The sequence below is a fragment of the Simochromis diagramma genome, unplaced genomic scaffold (genome assembly GCF_900408965.1).
Source record: "Simochromis diagramma unplaced genomic scaffold, fSimDia1.1 OVJJ01000344.1, whole genome shotgun sequence".
NCBI lineage: Eukaryota > Metazoa > Chordata > Actinopteri > Cichliformes > Cichlidae > Simochromis > Simochromis diagramma.
In genome coordinates this window covers 2,521,575-2,541,803 of record NW_024387375.1, presented here as the reverse complement: position 1 = coordinate 2,541,803, position 20,229 = coordinate 2,521,575, and the positions used below count along the sequence as shown (strand labels likewise).

At 41.1% G+C, this 20,229-nt stretch overlaps 1 protein-coding gene across 4 annotated transcripts in view; it reads left to right on the top strand.

The window, feature by feature from the left end:
- The window catches only part of pitpnm3 (PITPNM family member 3), a 99,713-nt gene extending 79,652 nt beyond the window's left edge, over positions 1–20,061 (top strand). For 2 of the 4 annotated variants that reach the window (XM_040008935.1, XM_040008937.1), the window contains exons 11-20: positions 3,265–3,459; positions 3,610–3,758; positions 6,219–6,335; positions 12,413–12,529; positions 12,630–12,778; positions 12,985–13,134; positions 13,362–13,545; positions 13,718–13,846; positions 13,932–14,347; positions 16,526–20,061. In XM_040008935.1, coding sequence (XP_039864869.1) covers positions 3,265–3,459; positions 3,610–3,758; positions 6,219–6,335; positions 12,413–12,529; positions 12,630–12,778; positions 12,985–13,134; positions 13,362–13,545; positions 13,718–13,846; positions 13,932–14,273 — 1,532 coding nt within the window. In that variant the 3' untranslated portion in view covers positions 14,274–14,347; positions 16,526–20,061. Of the gene's footprint in view, positions 1–3,264; positions 3,460–3,609; positions 3,759–6,218; positions 6,336–12,412; positions 12,530–12,629; positions 12,779–12,984; positions 13,135–13,361; positions 13,546–13,717; positions 13,847–13,931; positions 14,372–16,525 lie in introns of all 4 variants that reach the window. The other 2 variants (XM_040008938.1, XM_040008936.1) reach the window with 2 other exon arrangements.
- Positions 20,062–20,229: the final 168 nt, after the last annotated feature.

Genomic DNA, 20,229 nt, shown 5'->3' with positions numbered 1-20,229 from the left:
ACAGTGGAGGTAAAGCTTCACAAGATCCCCCCCATAACATTTTACAGTGATGTTTAAGCTTAGAAAATGATTAGGTTTGATTGGGTTTACAGCAGGAGTACTACAGTGAAACTTGAATCAATGTGATGTCCTCAGTTTAAATACAACTGTGTCTGTATGAATGATAAAGTAGTGACAGGAAGTACAGGAAGGAATTTTTTTTCTTCCAAATTATTAAAGTGAAAATAGAGCACTACCACTATAAAACACAAGGTGTATGGATTTTTGTGTGATATTGATGTACAGCTTTGGAAATTTTCATTTAAACAAAATTTATGCCCCTCAAATAATACATTTAAACCAACTGTCTGATTACTGTTTAGATCTTGGCCTCTTGTGATTAGCACCAGGTCACTGACAGAAAATCCTTTGGTGTGCCCTCAAAGAATCAGGCTTGTTGTGCTGAGGAGAATTTATATGAAGTCCTACTCCTGTACAGTATGGGTAGATATTGGATATTTCCAAGGCCTAATGCTCAGTCATGAAGTAAAAAAAACAACATTTTATTGGGCTGGAAACAGAAGTCGTAATGGTGCAAAAGTCTGTGGAGTAGCTCTAGCTGCAGGTAGAGCAGGTTATATACTAATTTGTTATCTACTAAAGGGTTAGTGGTTCATACCCGGCTGCTCCAGTCGGCATGCCAACGTATCCTTGGGCAAGGAGATATAAAGTGCTAGGCATAGGAAAAGAACTGTGTTACTGGGTGAATGTTGTATATTTAACACAAAGTTTAAAAAAGTCTACAACTCCAGGGAAACAAACAAGCACCACACTGGGAAAGCACACAGATGCTCAAGACTGAGGGGAGACATGAGAGAGCTAATCAGGGGGATGGACATAGCTGGGTGATGAGAGACAGATGAGGATAATCAGACAATCAATGGGAGGGCGTCAACTCAAAATCAGACACAGATTCTAATAACAGTGACTTGTGTTTGGGAAACAAACAACTCTCACGGAAATGAGGAAACACAACAATACTGTGAGTGAACGAGCTAACGTGAAGATAGCACAGTAAATATACTCTGACAAAACAAGGGCCAAGAAATGACAAAAAAAACTGAAACTGCAAACAACACTGTGTAGGAGGACAGGTATGAAGGTAAATATGTGTGTTTTTTTTCCCTACAGGTTCTCACATTTATTCTACAAGCGCTCACATTTTGCAATTCATTTAACTTCATAGGCTCTACCATAAAATAACAACAAAAATCGATAAAAAATGAAACTCTAGTTAGAATAAGATGAACTGAAGACGGGAATAAAACCTATATAAATGATAAACAAAAGCTGGGACTCGAAAACAAAGAGCGATACTGAAAAAGAACTCGAAGCAGCAATCAAAATACAAAAACTGGAATAACAATGAAACTCAAACATGAGTTCACAAGAAAAAGAACAAAAGAACAGAACCCTAGGACTGTGACATTTAGGCGTTTTTGTTTTGCAGTTTTTACTGAGTTGGGGACCGATAATGAAAGATTTCTCTCCACAGCAAACTAAAGATTAAATCCCACTCGTTGTGGTCCTAGATAGAATCGGGTGTTAGATAACAATCCTGTTTTTGAATCGTTGTGTCATCTCCAGTACATATCCTTAAAAAAAAAGATTGCCATAAGTAAAAACAATGTCCAGTAATGCGAACTGCAAAGATTTGAGTAGTTATCTGTTAAAAGACTGCATTTTCAAACAAATGCAGGACCCCACATGCTCATCACCACACAAATGTGTTTATGTAACACAACATTGAAGTTATATTTTAATCTGGTAGACTTCATGTAAAAAACCCCTAAAATACTGAACAGTTACATTTTTCCCTTCTCATCTAGAAATGTCTTTTCTTCCCACATATATTCACATATTCACATTTCTGTGACACAGAAAATTTGGCAATCAGATGCCCGGCACTGATAAGTACAGAGTATGTGTCAGATTTCTTCATCATCTTCCTAACAGACCGGACTATTCTTTGCCTCGACTGCGAGGATTCGTTAACCACCGCTGATTCTCCCCCATGTTTCTGAGAGCCGCAGTTAATCTGTATTCTGCTGCAGTTGCTCATCCTTCTCAAACCAAACAGGCAACATGGGACTTCATCTGCTGGCATATTTATAGCCATCCAACAGCAGAGAAAGGGTTAACGTGAGCATAACAAGCTGTGAAACAAACTGAAAATTCTGGATAATGACTTTGACACATCACGGCCATTTGAAGATACTGAATAGAGGCAGGCATCCACAATGTCCACAGATGTTTATCTGTAATGTTAATGTTTATGTTTGGCACAAGTAGAAGTAAACTGATAGAAGAAACTGTGAAGGGCATGCTGTATCCGAAGCGCCGATCAAAGACCAGCCCAGACACGATGTGTTCTGATTAGCATTTGCTCTCAGGAGAGAAAGAGAGATAGAGATGTAATGGTGGGTTTGTAGTTGCCATTCTACTTTCATAAAAAATGGCTTCGGTAATAGGATAATCAGTACTCTCAAGGGATAAAAAAGTTTTATAGTATAGGTCAAAGCAGAAAACATCAAGGGAGCATTCTCAAACAAAGAGATGAGCCTTTAGCTGTTTTTCTTTTGCTGCTGTTGTTCAGCTTGTCAGAGAATATTCTCAGGTAGAAGCTCTGTTACATTCAGCGTCAATCTCCTTTTGTCCTGAATCTTTTATAGCTGTTAAGATAAATGTGCTAATGAACAGAGCTGATAGGCCTTTGCCTCTCTGCTGTCTGAATTAATAATCATATGATGCTTTTTCTTTTAGGGTCTGTGAGAGAAAACTGTTATGTTTGGGATGTCTAGTGAAACGAGGTCTCTGGGATCTTCAGTATTAAGACAGAACAAATAGGAAAATGCAGTGTAGAGCCTTGCTGGGGGAAACGAGGAACCCAACCTGATAAATTATTCTACTTGTCCGCAGGAACCAACAGCAAGATGCTTTCTGGCTCCCAAAGCTAATGCCAAATACAGTCTAATAAATTGATTCAAACCCACAAAGTGTGGAACAAGCTTTTCGTCTGTTATCACACTTATACATAGTGCTTGTCTTTGGTTTTGCTTTATAAAATGCAAAGCAAGTCAATACACAGCGAGAACCTGGCTTATTAGGCAAATAGCAGCATTGATTTAAAGATTCAGACCAGTCAATTGTTGTAATCAAAGCATTTCCTTTCTTCTTCCCTCTCCATTTGTTCTTGTATTTTCCCTTTCCCCCCTCCCTCTATAGCAGACAGTATCCAAAGTCACCCAAATGTGTTTTTGGAAGGTGAGCAAACTCACGGAGGGCCGACTTCGCAGCAGTCCTCTGAGACCGACACTGAAGGAGGAGGAGAAGAGGGGGGGCGTAGAGCCAGTGTGACCAGTGTGGAAAGTGAAATGTCGATTTGCTCCATGGGCCAACTTGGAAACACCATCGCTAACAGTGAGTGGGAGGAAAACAAAGAGACAGAAAGGCCACGCCGTCGTCTTCCATTTGTCTTCTGGAGATTAATTCAAGTTGATGAGCTTTCACAGCTTTTAAAGTGACCTCAGTTCCCCCATCTAAGTATGAGGATGTGTGTTTATGTTTCAGTTTCCAGTAGTTGGTGGGGCTCCAAGAGGCTGGACTATGCTCTGTACTGCCCTGATGTGCTGACTGCGTTTCCAACAGTGGCTCTGCCTCACCTTTTTCACGCCTCCTACTGGGAGTCCACTGACGTGGCAGCTTTTGTTCTTCGGCAGGTGAGAGAGCCTTACTAATAGCAGTATTGTTTTCTCCACAGGATATTTAATAAACTAGTGTTCTCGAAAATGGCTGTTTTTGCAGCTCAAATTGAAGACTAACTAAATCCTGCAGCTCACTTATACCCTTAATCACAGCTTTGATCTGGACATGATCACTAGATGAGGTATGCTTTTTGTTTTCGTTGGATTCTTTGAGCTTCTGATGATATTTTCAATCTTATTTTCACTCATTCCCTGCAAATGATGAAATATAAATTGCCTATTGCCTATATAAATAAAGAACCACCATCATTTTTTAAAAATACAAACACATCCACCTATCCATCCTCGTTCTGTCTAGGTACACACTTACTGTTTCCAAAGGAAATTAGATGGTAAATTGCTGCCAGTTCCTTTTCAAATCATTGCATTCTGTTTTTATTCGCGACTCTTTTTTGGAATTGTGGTTGTATTATATCATAATATGTAAAATGACAGAGGCTGTACTTTCTTTTTACCTAACTGTATTTAAATATCTAAAAGCGTCATCCACTGGACTCTTTCTGAGAGATGCACCAAAAACAAGTTCAGCTCTCTAACGCAGTTCAATATAGCAACAAAAACAACGATAAAGGTGTGGGAGGTAGGACATGGAGATAATGAGCAGAGGTGTCAAGTTGGAAACAGTGTATCTTAACATTATAAGAATAAACTGTGGCGTTTTTAGACTCATGCACTGGCATTTCATGCAGTGTGCTTAAAACAATAAACTGTCCTGTTCTCTACATAACAGGAAAAAAGAGAAAGGGTTTATTAATGTAAAACATTTCATACAATGTGTAATTCAAAGAGCATACAATGACTTGACCTATTTGTCACACTAGGAGATAGTCCATCCATCCGTTTTCTTAACCACTCATCCAATTCAGGGTCACGTGGATCGCCTGAATACTATCCCGGCTGTAACAGGCCAAGAGGAGGGCTGCACCCTGGAGAGGTCACCTGTCTATCACAAGGCTAATTCATAACGCAGAGAATCGTTCACGCTCAGACTAGCAGAGATGAAGAAAAAGGTTCAGCTGTACTGTAAATGGGAGCATGCTTCACTGTAATTGAATGGATGGCATGTGAGGAACTCAGCCATTTGAGTTTGATCTGATTCCAAAAGTCCACAACAACCACAACCAGTCAAACTTCACATTTTTGTCCAGACATGAAACTCTGTTCAGCATATGTTGTAGATGCTGCCTAACTTTTCAGCTGTCAGCATGAAATCATGAAATAGGACTCTCTAAAGGACTCTCTTTTACACACACGCACACACACACATGATGTGCAAAACAAGGCAAAGTTACACTTGACGTGCTTGATCTTATGTGAAGCTGTTCAGGATTCATCTGACCCATCACAGCTGAGCCTCTGACAAACTGAAACCCTTTTATCAAGCTTGCTCTTTGATATGACAAAAATATGGACATGTCTGATTTTGTGGTTTAGTCTGCTTTATAAATAAATTCAATAAGCGTATGACTGAAATCTACAAAAGTTTGAAAATGTATGTGTGCTGCCAACTCTTTGGTTAGGATTTCAAAAGTCTGCAAATATGTTCTCAGCTTAGGCTCAGCTGTAGTCATTTCCATATTACCATCCTCAACTTTAATTAGTCATACGGACCCATCATTTGGTCAGGAGAGTCTTAACATGCTGGCAGTATATATTTCTAGCAGTAAAGCTGGAATTAAGCAATGAACCTTGACAAGGTTTATGCCACATTTTGCCCACTGAACTGCCCATAAAAATGTTATGGGCAGTTCAGCTTTAACCTATGATAACAAGGATAAGGAGAATCTGTAACTCCTCAGACACCAATGAACACTATGCCAGTAAATACATTTGAAAAACATCTGTTTAATCACATTATTTCTTATGAAAAACTTCTAGAAACACTGGCACTCCTTTAAAACAGATGATTAGAAAGCAGAGCTTCCATAGGGAAAAGAAATCTTTTCGTGTTGGCTCGATCTGCTGTGTGTTGCCTTTGTGAGACAGTGGAGAAGATTTAGAGATGCACAAAGTAAACAAAGCTCTACTGAAGTCATTAGGAATTTAATAAACCTTGGCGTACAGCATCATTTGTGCTGCAGAATATTTACGATTTGTAACAGAATGTAAAAGTTGTGTGAAAAGTCATTTGTCAGACTTTCTGTTGCTGTCTTTATGGAAACTCTCTCTTAATGTTTAGGCCACCTGGTCAAAAATGATAAGCAGAGCCTCAGTCAAGCAATATGCAGTAATTCTCTACAAAACTGTGAATTAGAAACACAATGAACCTCTTTTAAGGCTTTAGATGCACTGTTCGTCAGTATATCAGCTAACAGTAATGCCACCATCACAGTAGTGGCATTACTGTTAAACAAACCTGTGTTATCTTATGGAAATGCCTGTTCTTATTTTAAATATTTTTGTATTCATTAACAGCTCATGCGATGTGACTGCATAAAGGCAAAGGAAGCAGACAACTTGGACTCGGCTCCTTTCTCACCCTCTGGTCCCCGTGAGAAGTGGCTTAGAAGGAGGACACATGTCAAACTAAGGGTAAAAAATTAAAATTCACCTTTTTTTGGATGTATATACTTTAATACCAGATTAACACGATGTTCAGTGTTTTGGGAATCAAGAATTGGCTGACTAAAAAGATGATCCTAGAGTCTAGTTAAAAGGCTTTTTCAGCTGTGGCTGACACTGGCAAAGACTGTAGACGTGTAGGGTGGCAGGCAGGGTTGGCAAGCTGTCGAATCAAACAGCAGACAGAGTTGACACAGGTTTGGCTGGCTCACACAGGAAACCTATGGCGCAAAGATAGCAGGTTAGCAAACTAGCGATCAGAGCAAGAGTTTGGGAAACAAGAAAGGCTCCTCTCTACCACGACAATTGAAGGAACAATCTGCGAGCTAGTGTATATATACTGCAGGGTGTTGATTAGGTGATGAGCCTCAGGTTTGCCAGCCAGAAATCCGGTGGTTAAGAGATTGGCTGTGCCTTTAAGGCATGGACCAACGATGGCATGTTGATCCAAATTAAAAAAGAAAAATTAAATGCCTTTGTTTGCAACAACTGGGTTCGATTGCAAGATGCAGATGAAGTGACACAAAAAGGGTGTAAAAGTTCTAAGTAGACAAAATCTGATTTCAGTCATCTTTCCCTAATTTGTAACATGCACTTAATCAGGGTTAAAATACGGGTATTACAGACGGCTGAAGCTGTAGTAGTTAAGTCTTTGGCCTCCATGAATGATCTGAAGCTGGAAAAATCTTAAAATACTCCCACACATTCACCTTGAATCACTGATACAGGCAGACGCACACAATTGCTCGATGTTCTTGAACCCTGCTGAATAGAATAATCAAGGTCACATTGCTATCCCTTTTCTAAAAACACAAAATTAGTGCCTGCTTGCTTTTCATGTGGCTATAAATAGAACTGAATAGCCATGGAAACATAACTATATTTGAGTTTGAAGGTTTTCTTTTTCTCGGTGTCGTCTTGTTCATGCCTCACCTCAGCTAAGTGATGTGATTCTTATGTTAGTGCTGAAAGCAGTTGCCCCCGTCCTGGATACGAGTCGGTACGTGTAGATTTAAAGCAGCCCCATGCCGATTCAGTCCGGGCACAGCCAGATGATCTGTTGCAGGGCGATGCTATTCGGAGAGATTTGGCAACTATTTCAAAGGTTTCTTGCTGTGGTAAGAGGCCTTTGTCACAGCTGGAGAGGGACCACTACTGTGGCAGTTGTTTCTTGTGTTGCTTCTCGTGTGCTGCTCTTTAACAGGCAGGTGTCTGACTCACTAACTCGTGTCCTCCATAGTTTTGTCTGTGAGTTGATGGTGTCATTAGCCACAAGTTGCTTGTTCGTATTGTTTTCACATATACCACACAGAGTTCATGACACAAAAAAAAAATCTATGCTGAGCCATGTGATGCACTCAAGTCACATAGCTGCAGGCTGGGATCTTGTTAAACTGTATGCTGGTGCATGTACACGCACAGGTATGCACATATATATTTACATGTTCTCTCTCTGCATTGCCATCACAGGATGAGTAAGTGACGCCTCTTGCTGGCAGACAATTAACTGTTGACAAAGCTAATGCGGGATAGCAGCTGGAAACATTGAACTTCGTTGTTAGATGTCACATCCTTTAAATCAATTATCACTAGCCGATGTGGTGAGACGGTAAAGCACAACAACAACATGGTTGATCACATTAGCATTTAGCTGTATTTGTCATGTGCAGATGCTCCATTATCTTTCACTGAGTGTTGTCAATAAACAGCAGAACATTTTCAAGTAAACGAAATGTCATCTGAGCCTCTTAATCCTGATGAAACAACCCCAGTAAACAACGATTGAGTTAATAAATTTATCGTCGCTGCTGCTTTTGTTTGCGCGTGTGGCTGTACACCTGTGATATTTTATTTATAGAAATTGGCCCCTTTGATAATTTATTTTGATCAATTATTGTTACAGTGTACAAACATAAATCCAAAATTGAAATACTAGCTTCGTGAGGCTGATAAAACTTGCACTGTATGCTGTTAAAATTCTTCAGTATAACGTTGAGGTTGCAGAAATGACAGAGAAGTTAGGGAGGGAAAATTACAGTTTCTGTCATGGTGACCCACAACAGAGTCTGTGAATTATACATTAGCGCGCTCATAATATGCTATTAAAATGCAACCATCTCAGCAAGAAGAGATTTAGGGATTAGTGTTCCACTGCTGGCACACTTGGAGGTACTCACTGAATAGTGCAATATGGAGAATAGAACATGACAAGGAAGCTTAATAGGGACTTAGCATGCTTTTCTGTAAGGTCCTACAGTGCACTCTTCAGCAGTATTTGGCTGGACTTGGAAATTTGGAAAAACAGGGCATGAAAGCAGGAAATTTATGGCTATTTTTCATCTCATTCCCTCTGATTGTGTTTGTCTCAAAGGCTTGTAAAGACAGGCCATGTACAGACAAAAGTGACGACTGATTTTGGTGGACGTTCACAATAGTTCAGGTGCTTTAGATGTTCTGTTTCTTATACATTACACATTACCATCAGGAAGGCATCTGTTCATAAATTCACTTTGCAGAGCTTAATGGTGTCCCTGGACAATAAACCCTTAATCATAAAGAAATCCTCAGCTACAGGTGGAGCAAGGTGTCCTGCAACAAATGATGAGGCAGACTTACTCTTGTAGAGTCATCTCAGATTACATGACAGAGACAGAGAATCAAGAAAGCTTAAATCCACAGAAGACGTTCCCTTAGATACAGCACAAACCTTGAAAAACTGTAAGTGTCCCAAGAAGAATTGTGCTAAAAGCAACAAGTGGTTGATTTAAATTTTGATTTAAGTTTGTTCTTTTATTTTTAATTTTTAAAGTGTCTTCACTCTATGATCTGTGCTTGTTTGCACAGTTTGATTGTTGATGAAGCTATTAATAAATTAGCATGATGGCGTGGGGGCTTGGGGTTCGGGGGTGCTTCGCCTCCATGCTAGGGCTCTGGCTGGGCCTTGGGGGCTTAGGTCCTTGTTGGTGTGTTGCCGAGGTTGTGGGCGGGTGGGTGCATGGGAGCTCAGCCCTGGCGCAGGGGGCCTCTGGCGCATCGGCCTAACTAGGGGGCTCTTCAACTGACAGGGAATTTGTTCCATCCTTGCAAGAGTCCACTCTGCAGGTGGGGGCTGGGGCTGGGCGGTCCTGCTGCCGTAGGCCCCGATCTGGATGGGCCTGGGCTCCCTTGCCTTGGTGGGTGCCGAAGGACGGGGGTGCCTACTGGGGTCAGCGGGGGAGCTGGCCCCAGGGAGGGGCATCTTGCTGCCTCCCACTTCCCGCTCCAACACACCCACCCACACAAGTAGGACCTTGGTGTGTCGTCGCCCCCCCCCCCGTCCCCGTCCCCTTCTGGCCACCCGTTCCTCAATTTTATTCCACAACTTAGACATCCACATTACTCACACTCTCATAACACATACATATAGGGCCTTGAGGGTGGGCACGTTAACGGCGTCCAGGGGACGGTCTGTGTATTCAACCCCACCTCTCAATTTTAAATCCATGTAGACATTGAGGGTTCTCGGGAGGGGCCGTGCTAACACCTGCTGCTCCCGTGCCCTCCCGTGTTTTGAATGCACCTTAGAACAACACGCAGCAACACTACACATGAGCGAGAGCAGGGGGGTTTGGGGTCTTCACACACCCCTTTTCTCTGCTGGCCATCGGGGTGGGGGGGCTGGGAGGAGGTGTTGGCCGTCCGATTGGGATCTGGGATGCGGTGCCTCCCTGCTGCTGCGGAGCCTGGGGCAGTCTGCTTGCCTCCACCCCGGGGGAAAGGGTAACATCTCCTGGGTCTAGGTGCCGTTTCCCCCTCCAGGGGTGAGGGTACCTGGACCTGGGGTATAGAGTTTGTTTGGGGAGTGTGATTGTGTGTACAGTGTCCATGTATGTCTATCCCTACGTTGGGTGAGTGCTGAGTATTTGTATATGTGTGCATGAGGGTGGGAATGCATGTTTGTGTCTGTGTGTGCCTGTTTGTCTGTGTTTATATGTCAGGTCGGGTCTTACACTTAACCTCTCTGGGAACTCCCAGGCCCTCCAAAGGCCTGTCTCCCCTCACCACACTCCTTGCCGGTAACTGATGCCCTCAGGGGTCGGTGCGTTGGTGGTTCTTGGTTCTTGGTGTCCGGGGCTGGGCGCTGAGGTATATACCAGCTCACTCCTGGTGACTACTTGGCGGGGCCTGGTGCCTGTTGCTCGGTCAGGCCTCTTCCGGGGCAAAGGGAGCCCTCGGGCCTCCGGCCTCTGGGCCTGTGGCTCGGTTCACTCTGGCACAGCTGGCTGCCGGCAGAGCCGGCGGGCACACCACTGCAGCCCCCTCTGGCTTTTGCTCCGTGGCTACTGGGTGACCCCTCATCTGGGGCTCTCCTCAGCTCTTCCCAGGAGGGTGGCACCTCCGGTGGTCCTCCTTGGGCTCTCGCACTTTGGGGCCTCTGGATGTCTGGAGCCTGGATCTCCTCCATGCCTGCTTCATGCCCTGGGGGACAGGGCTATGGCTCTCTACATCCTCTTGCAGACCATTACATGGGGAAACCTTTTGAATACAAGCGCGCTGATCCACACAGGTGTGCACATGGGCGTTCACTGTTCATAGACATAAACTACACCTCTATTGGCTGCTATTTCCAAGCATATTATGCGCTGTCGGTCCTGCTGGCTACACAACAACATTCCATATTTAGTATTTACTGCTGTTTACACTTAGCTAGATTAACGTGTTGTGTTTAGTATGTTGCTCTGTTTTTTTTTTTGCTTGTTTTCTCTTCTTTTTCTCTCAACAGGTGATCCAGGAGATTTTTTTTTCTCTTCTTTCTCTTTTTAAGTGCCCTTTCTCACTGTCCCTCTTCCCTTCTGTTTTTCTTTTCCTTCATCTTTCTTTCTCCCTTTCCTATCCTCAGTCATGTCTGTCCCGTCTGTAACAACTGAAAATAAAATGGAAAATAAATAATAACAACAAAGGTTGATCAAATGGACCAATACGGCAAGGCCGTGATGATCCATTTGGCAAAGTAAATCCATTGGGTATCCTTGTTGGTTTTCAGAAAACAATTCTGACGGCTAAAGAACCAAATGAGACAGGCAAAATAAATAAATAAATAAATAAATTAGCATGATATGAATGTGTATTATATCTTACCCCTTCTCATCTGGTAATTAATCTGACAAATTCCTTTTGTGCTAAACTATTTACTTTTAAATGTGGGGAATATGTTCTTGCCTTGTTATTATTAACTTTTTAAATTGAAAGGCTACAGACAGAAATAAAGTGGATGTAAAGTCTTTATACATGCTTTATATACAGTAATGTAAAGTAATGTCATTTTCTGTTTTGTTTAGAAAAAGAGCACTCATATGTGTTTTTAAGGATTCAGTGTGTGAATGTGTGTGAATGGGTGGATGACTGGTTGTGCAAAGCGCTTTGGGGTCCTTAGGGACTAGTAAAGCGCTATACAAATACAGGCCATTTACCATTTTAATGGTGCACTAATAATAATGAACCTTTGCACAAATGTGTTTTCGGAGGTAATGATATAACTATGAGATTTTACATCTAAAAGGTCGAAGGACAGTTTCAAGAGGGCATCATCATGTTTTGTAAAAGCACTTTTTTCTACCATTTTTACAGCAGCTGTAGAGCAGAGTAATAATTCACTGCAGTAAGTCTAGTTTAATAATTACAGATATTTGAAGAATGATTAACAAAGATTAAAAAGCACCGTTAGACCCTTGAGGCACGCCACACAGTATTGCAGCTGCGTCAAACGTGGCATCAAACAATTGTAGCAGACTGTTCTTTAACCATATAAATGAATGAATGAATTATTAAATGTTTAAATGTTGCTCATAGCACATTTAGATATATTTTTTATGCAATAATATCCTTTAAATTTTTTAATTTGAACTCTGACACTGATTCTTTTTTCTGTTACTTCTAATCACATTTCAGCATGAGTCATAAAATTTACTCCAGGGTAGCGCGCCAGAGACAAACTGTTGTTGCCGTAAAGGCTTACGTGTTACATTTGTGTCCTGAATAATGGAGGTAGTTCTTGTCACTAACTGCAGAACGTCACAGCAAACCACAGGGTGAATGATGTCATTGCCACCGAGGATGGACCCCAGACTCTGGTTGGTCGCTTCATGTATGGCCCCTTGGATATGGTCACTCTGACTGGAGAAAAGGTGAAAAACAGCGATATGATTTGTGTTGATGCGTGTGCGTTTCTTTGTTAGGCTGACATTAATCAATTAATCGCATGTGTTATACCCCTGCCCCTCTCAGGTGGATATCCTGCTCATGACACAGCCTCAGTCGGGCCGCTGGGTGCACTTTGACACAGAGGTGACCAACAGCAGTGGCAGAGTCACATACACAATACCTAAGACCAAGAAGCTTGGCCTAGGAGTATATCCCATTAAAATGGTAGTCAAGTAAGTATCCATGTGGCATTCCCTTTACAAAGCGCTGTATTATCAAATAAGATGTAGAAAGAAGAGAAAGATTTCGTTTATTTATGCTCTGTGTTGGAGTATGAGCTCCTTGCTGGATAATGCTGCATAAATAGTGGCCTTGAATGGAGTAACAACTAAGTTCTCATTTTTTTTAATATGTAGTTTCTCCTTTTTTCAATCCACAGGGGGGATCAGACTAGTGCAGAGGCCTACCTGACTGTGTTACCAAGGGGCATGGAGTGTGTTGTGTTCAGCATTGATGGCTCTTTTGCTGCCAGTGTGTCAATCATGGGCAGCGACCCCAAGGTCCGTCCTGGAGCTGTCGATGTGGTCAGGTAACTGATTACCCTTTTTGATTATACATGCGTGTGGTTGTATGTCTACATGTAAATCTTGAGAAGGTGGAAGGGTTCACAGGAAAATACAAATTCAGTAGTCAATACGCGTGCTTTGTTGGAGCTCTCAGTGTTTTAAGGATTTATGCGCATCCTCTCTGTGATAATACCACCATGATACAATTATTCACTTTGATGTGTGCTTGATTTTATGCATTCACATCCAGGCATTGGCAGGACTTGGGATATTTGATCATCTACATCACAGGTCGTCCTGATATGCAGAAACAGCGTGTGGTGTCCTGGCTCTCGCAGCACAATTTCCCCCACGGGATGATCTTTTTTTCTGAGGGCTTAGTTCATGACCCCCTGCGACAAAAGACCATCTTCCTCAGGAACCTCATCCAGGAGGTAAATCCTGACATTAACATAGGCATTAACATATACAGCAAATAAGACCTTTTGGTCCCCGCCGTACAGTGAGATCTTTCTCACTCTCTCACTCACAATTTTGTAGCTTTGGGATGTGCTGAATCAAAATGTCACACGTGTGTGTGTGACTGGTTATTTTCTCTTTCACCAGTGTCACATTAAGATCAACTCTGCCTATGGCTCCATGAAGGACATCTCTGTTTACAACATGCTAGGCCTCAGCCCCTCACAAATTTATATTGTTGGCAGACCTTCGAAGAAGTACCAAAATCAGTGCCAGGTAGTTCAATTTACATTTATGTACTTTGATCTTCTCACTTCTCCCTGTCAGATTTTCTAACTCTTTGCCTGTGTGGTATGTGTAGTTCCTGAGCGAAGGTTATGCAGCGCACCTCTCCACTCTTCAGTTTGGGCACAGAGCCAGACCTAAGAAATCTCCTTCAGTTCGCATGGTCTTAAGGAAAGGTTCATTCGGTCTCTCAGCGAAGCCTGACTTTCTGTGCAAACGAACCCACCTGCGCCGGACCATGTCAGTCCAACAACCTGACCCCCCGTGCACACCCAACCCTAAGCCTGAGCGAGCCCAGAGCCAACCAGAATCGGATAAGGATCATGGTGGTGGGGGAGGCGGAGGAGGAGGAGGGCAAGGGCAAGGACAAGGTGCTTGGGGACGAGCCTCCATGCATCGCGGAGATACAACTCCCTGACAAGAGACAAGAGATGAAAGGATTGCTGGAGGACAGAAGAGGAGAACAAAGGGGTCTTAGTGTCCAGGGCCAAGGTGACATCTTATTTCATATTCCAGGTTATAACATTGCAATTTGTTGTTTGCTTTTTTCTTATAGTTTTTTGCAATTTTGCTAGTATAGGACAGTATATAAGATTCTGAGACCTATTATAAGGAGTTATATCCTGGACAAGCTACAGGTTGAACAAAACAAATTACTGCCCCATATTGTGTAGTATATTACTGCCCTTTGCAGATTATAGACTGTCCTTTATAGACTTGGTTCAATATTCCATGCATATTTGCTGAAATGGAAACACAGTTTTCTTAGGAAATTGAGGGATTATTATGCATAATCTTGCTAACGTGCAGTGGTTAGGTGCAGCAGAGTGTGTCTGAGAAATAACACAGACAAATGAGGCACAGGTCTCTTAGACTGATCCGTCCAGAGCTAGAAAAACAGAATGGAATGATTTACAAATCTCATAAAGCCATATGAGACTCTCATACACCTTATAACGTAAACAAAAGGAAAAAAACAGAAGGAAAACTGTTAGCCTATCCATCTTGAATAGGGAACATTTGGAATAATACGTGACATAGAGAAAACCTTTCACCTCTGGGTTGGTCGACTCCGTTGTCTCAGATATACAAACCCAATTCTGAAAAAGTTGCAAAATGTGTGTAAAATGTAAATAAAAGAGTGCAATAATTTGGAAATCTCAAAATAGAACATAGAAAACATATTTGACAAAATAAGAATTTGAATTTTTAATAACAGGAGCTTTCAGACAATGTCTCTTTTAGGGAAGGCCTTGCATATTTCAGCAAGACCGTGCAGCCCTTTCACCAAATGAAAACATTTGGAGCATCATGTAAAGGAAAATATGACAAACAAAGCCCAGAACTGTTGAGCAGCTGTAATCTAACATTGGATAAGACTGGGAGAATGCTCCTCTCTTAAAAGACCAGCAGGTAGTCTCCTCAGTTCCCAGGCTGTTGTTAAAAGAAGAGGGAAGGCTATACAGTGATAAATATGGCCTGGACCCAAGTGTTTTTTGCAATATGTTACTCCATCAAATTCAAAACAAGCCACTATGTTTCTTATATAGTAATTTATTTCAGTTTAAACATTTATTTTGTGAATAAAGTATCGGTTTATGACATTTACAAATCATTGCATTTTTGTTTTTTATTTGGAGTTTTTCCACAGTGTTCAAGCTTTTCAAAATACAGCGTTTTAGTTGTCTGTGTTATCAAATCACAACAAAGGAGTACTTGGCAGATTAGTGTTGTTTTTTTAAAACGTTCATGAGAAGAACATTAAGAAAAACATTGTTAGATCTGAAAGCAGAAAGAGTTCAATATTTGCACCATTAGTCCAACCTAAAACTGAACATCGGTAGAGTGTTCAGCAGCACAACAGTGGCATGCATTGGTCCCCCAATTTTTATTATTTAGTGTAGATTAAAGCCAGTCTCTTTGTATCACTTTGTGAGAGTTAATTGTGGCCCTGTCATTTTGTGCAAAATGGAAAATCAGTGTTGTGTGTTCTGCAAAGCAAACATTTTCACACACTTTCAAACTGTAGGCAGGCTCTTTCAGACAGCCTATGATCAGGCTGCTGTAATACGCCTCCTCATGTTACGTCTGCGAAGTAATGTTTTATTTACTGTCACATTAATCCTCATTGAATAATGTAAGTTTTCACCTTTTACTTCCCTGCATTGTGTGTTAATCTTAACAGCGCGAGGCTCTGCAAAGCCATGACGCAAACCCAGATTGATTTTGTTCACTTCTGTTGAGCTCCAGCAAAGTCAATAAGCGTCCACCTTGATTAAATGATGTTCTGTGCTGTATCTGATCTGACTTGCAGTCTTCATGTTTTTAGTCAGAGAGCCATTTGGAATTTAAATGCATAAATAAGCCTAAGAGCACAAAATAAGGGAAAAATGAACAACGGGGGAATAATCGTTCTCTTTTTCTCAATACCACATATTCCTGTGGCAACCAGAGTAATGGGTGCTATTATTAGCAGCAGTTCCCTAGCAGAACTGAATGGAGATCTGGCCATGATAATGATTATGCAAGCTCAACTGCAATGTCTGTTAATGCTTGAAATCCACTCATATATTGATTTAGAAATGTTGTCTGTGTAATTTGAGTTGTGCAAATGGGAAATTAGAACTGCGTTACAGTAAAACTCTAATTCTCCTTCCTCTCATTTAACAGCGTCACCTCTGCCTACTCTATGTGTACTTTGGATCCTCCTGTTCTTTACCTCCTGCTTGGCCCTGTACACTTCGCCACCTGTTCGGTCCTTTTCCTGACCTGCTCGGTGGAAAAGGTCACTCGGTCTTCTTAAATTTGAAACAGCTGCCGAGGACCGGCAGCAATTTTTGTCAACGTTTGTGTCAAGCTTCAGTTGTGTCTCACTGTCAAACCTAAGAATGTAATTAAAAGTGTTACTGTACACACATATTTATGAACACACACATGCTCCAGAGGATGAAAAACGATGATTGTGGCTACCTTGAAGCTATTATGACCCTTTTCCAGCCTTAGCAGCTGATTAACAGATGCTGCACGTACCACGGTCCTATTCAGACTGCTGTGCTGAGAGGTGGTCACGCTGAATGACTTCTGCACTGACTCCACTGATGTAAATACTCAACACACATTATCCCAGTGTGGGCCTCTGGACACAGAATCACTGTGACATTTCAGTTCAATCTCTGCAATCCAGAGCGCCAAACACCCAACCTCTCTGAACTCCTGCCTCTGCCTCTATTTTATTCACACTGTTGGATGTTTCCCCTCACGTTGTGGTTGGCTTAGTACTAGTTCAACCCCCCCCCCATCCCCCACCGCCCTCCCCTTCAGCCAGTCAGGCAGAACATGCCATCTGACAGCTGCCTCAGACCTGGTCCGCAGCCGCTGAAGTACTGTGGTGTGCACGGCTCGGCCCCCGAGGTTGCATTTGCACTACACAGCAGTGGCTCTCGATTTAGCTGCAGTTCGAGCTTCAGAAACAAAGAGATGCATTTTGGTGTATTTGTACTTCTTGTCACTGCTTGTTGGTTACTGTAACTACTGAACGACTGAATAAATAGTTGATAGCAAAGTGTTCATTTTACCAAAAATGTTTTCTGATTGATAGACACAGCCGTGAAAAGGTGATCAAAACATGTTTGCCTAAATCATTACAGTGAAAGCATAATTAGCATGGCAAGTATTGATTGGTAGTTGACTGGTAGTTGCAGTGCACTTTTTCAGGGTTTAAATACCTCCACACTCTTCGCAGTCAAATTCAGAATTTTAACTAGTTAAATATTTGCTGCTTAAATATTTCAACATTGCTTCTTCATGTCACTAAAAAATAACACGACAAAGAACATGGAAAAATAACTTTTATCTCAAACGTGTTTTATCATTTACACTGTGTCATTCTCACTTTGGATAGCATCAAACTATACAAGACATGCAGACTTAGTAATCATGGTAATAAGTGCTAAAAGTGACAAGATTATATAAATTATTATGTATAGAAGTTGTTATATCTGAATAAAAAAAAAACTTTAAATATGTCCTCTTATTTTCAAACATTCAAACAAAAAACATCAGTGCGGTGGTTTAACTAACTGACTTATAAAGTCTGTAACTGCTTTGCAAGTAGAGGTCACTGCAGAACACAAATGGGCCACAACCGCTGGCCATCCCCCAGCTGTTAGGCAATGTCAGATTAGAGTTAGTTAGAGACAACGTGTGTGGCTCCAGCCAACCACAACAAATGCTCATGGCACAGCCACTTCAGTTGATAAGTGCACACATTGTGCTTTGCTGAGTCTCATTCTTGTATCTGAAAGTGTAAAAATTAAACCAAGTTCTCTCTGAAATATTTAATCCCAATATTTCAATACAATGTTAGCTGTGTAGCTCGCAGAATTGTATAATAGACACAATCCCTGTCGGTTCTACCAGGATGCCCTTGTGTCCATTTATTACAGCTGCCCTGGAACCAATAGATTTGTGATAAAATCAGATGCCGTCTTGTGCACTTGAGGTTGAATTGAGTCTTATTGTGGTCATGTTTAAAAATCTGTGCAAGTTGAACATATTTTTCTATGAGCAAATATTGTAAATAGAAATATTTTCGATGTATGTTTTTGAATTTTTGGTTGTTTTACTTGTAGAATTGTTGATTTTTGCCTTAAACTGTATTTGATGTTGTGTAGGAATACAAAATAATTTGTTTTGTCAAAGTATTGAGTTTTATTGTTACTTCATGACAAAGTGCATTCTATCTAGTTGATCAGATACAGTATATGTGTGTGTGTGTGTGTGTGTGTGTGGATGTGTGTATGAGTGTGTGAGTTTAGTGGCATTTGTTGTATAGTTGTACTTACTGAGAACATGAAGACAGCTATGATAAGTAAACGCCTCTGCAGAGAAAAATCAGACCAGTGTTAATATATCTGCACGATCCAACTGCAGCTCAATACTGCCGATTTTTCAGAAGGGAGCATGTATTTTTTATAATGCTGAGATTAAGCAGGGCATCAGGGGGGTACTTGGTTGAGGTTTTAAATGTTTACTTTGAAAGTAAAAAAAACATATGAGCTCTTTGGGTGTCTTGTTTTAACTTAAAACCTGCATGGAGCGCAACACGAAAGCCAGGTTGGATCTATTCTTGACTCCTCTGCCTTTGACGGTCCATTAGTTGATTAAGTGATCACTAATAAGTATGTATGATTCCCTGTAGTTCAGCCCCGTCATTACAGTGCACCAATTAGCATTAGCTGGTAACTGTATATTATCCCAGATTCAATGCTGAATTACTCAGTTTCGTTTTGTATTTAAACAGTTCATATTAAAGCATACCAATCATTCCAGTCAATGTGCACACAGTAATCAAAGTGAATCAAAGTATACAAAACATACGTTTTATTTTGATGTACAAAGGATATACTGAAGGATATACTGAAAATCTAGTTGGAATTTCACCACAACAGTGTTAGTAAATGGCAAATAATAATCTAATGGTTAGATGGTGGCTGTTCTGAGATTGATTGGATGCTGTAAGCAATAACTATCAGTTGCCACGTTTGAGGTAACACAAGCATGACAATGTCATGTAACAGCAAAGTATTTAATGTTAAAAGGTGGGGAATGATGATTCGTGGACATGCTGTAATGATACTACACAGTGAGCAAGATCCAAATCAGTAAATTTATAATAAATATCTAAAGAGTGAAAATACTCTTACCTGTATGGTCGATACTCTCATCGACAGAGACTTGTTAATAAAGAGTGAAGTTAGTTTCCATTTTTCCAATAAAATGTTAAACAGTCTTTAGTTAATTAAAAAAATGTTCCCATATGTGAGAAAAAACACAAAAGAGGGAGCATCGTATTACTAACCTCTCACTAAGTGCTAATTAATGCTGTCAAATTAGTATTCCTCAAATTATGTCTTGGGTACTGACCTAATTTGCCATTTATTAACAATTTGTATGACTATAGTCAGTTATTCAACTTGGTGTTACAGCTTCTTTTAAAGAAAATAGCTCTTGTTTATTCTGAAGTCTTAGTTTTTTACATTGCCCTCTTGACCAAAGAGGGGGAAAAACTCCTGGTTTCAGTGCTGCAACGTTTGTTGTTTTGTACATATCCCCTGTGATGATGATGAACATGTTATTGTGTTTACTGGACTAAGTCCATCTTTCATTAGTGCATAAATAAAGATATTTCACAGTGGAAGAATTTAGCTTTGCTGCAGGAGTGTCTTATTATATATTCCACATCCCCCTTATCTCTGGAGACGGAGGGTGAATCACCTCCGATAAGCTTCTTCAAGGTCAGGTGCTTTACTGAAGGGCATCAGAGCTGAGTGCAGATCTTATTATCGCTTATTTTATATTTGTAAGGCTTGCTG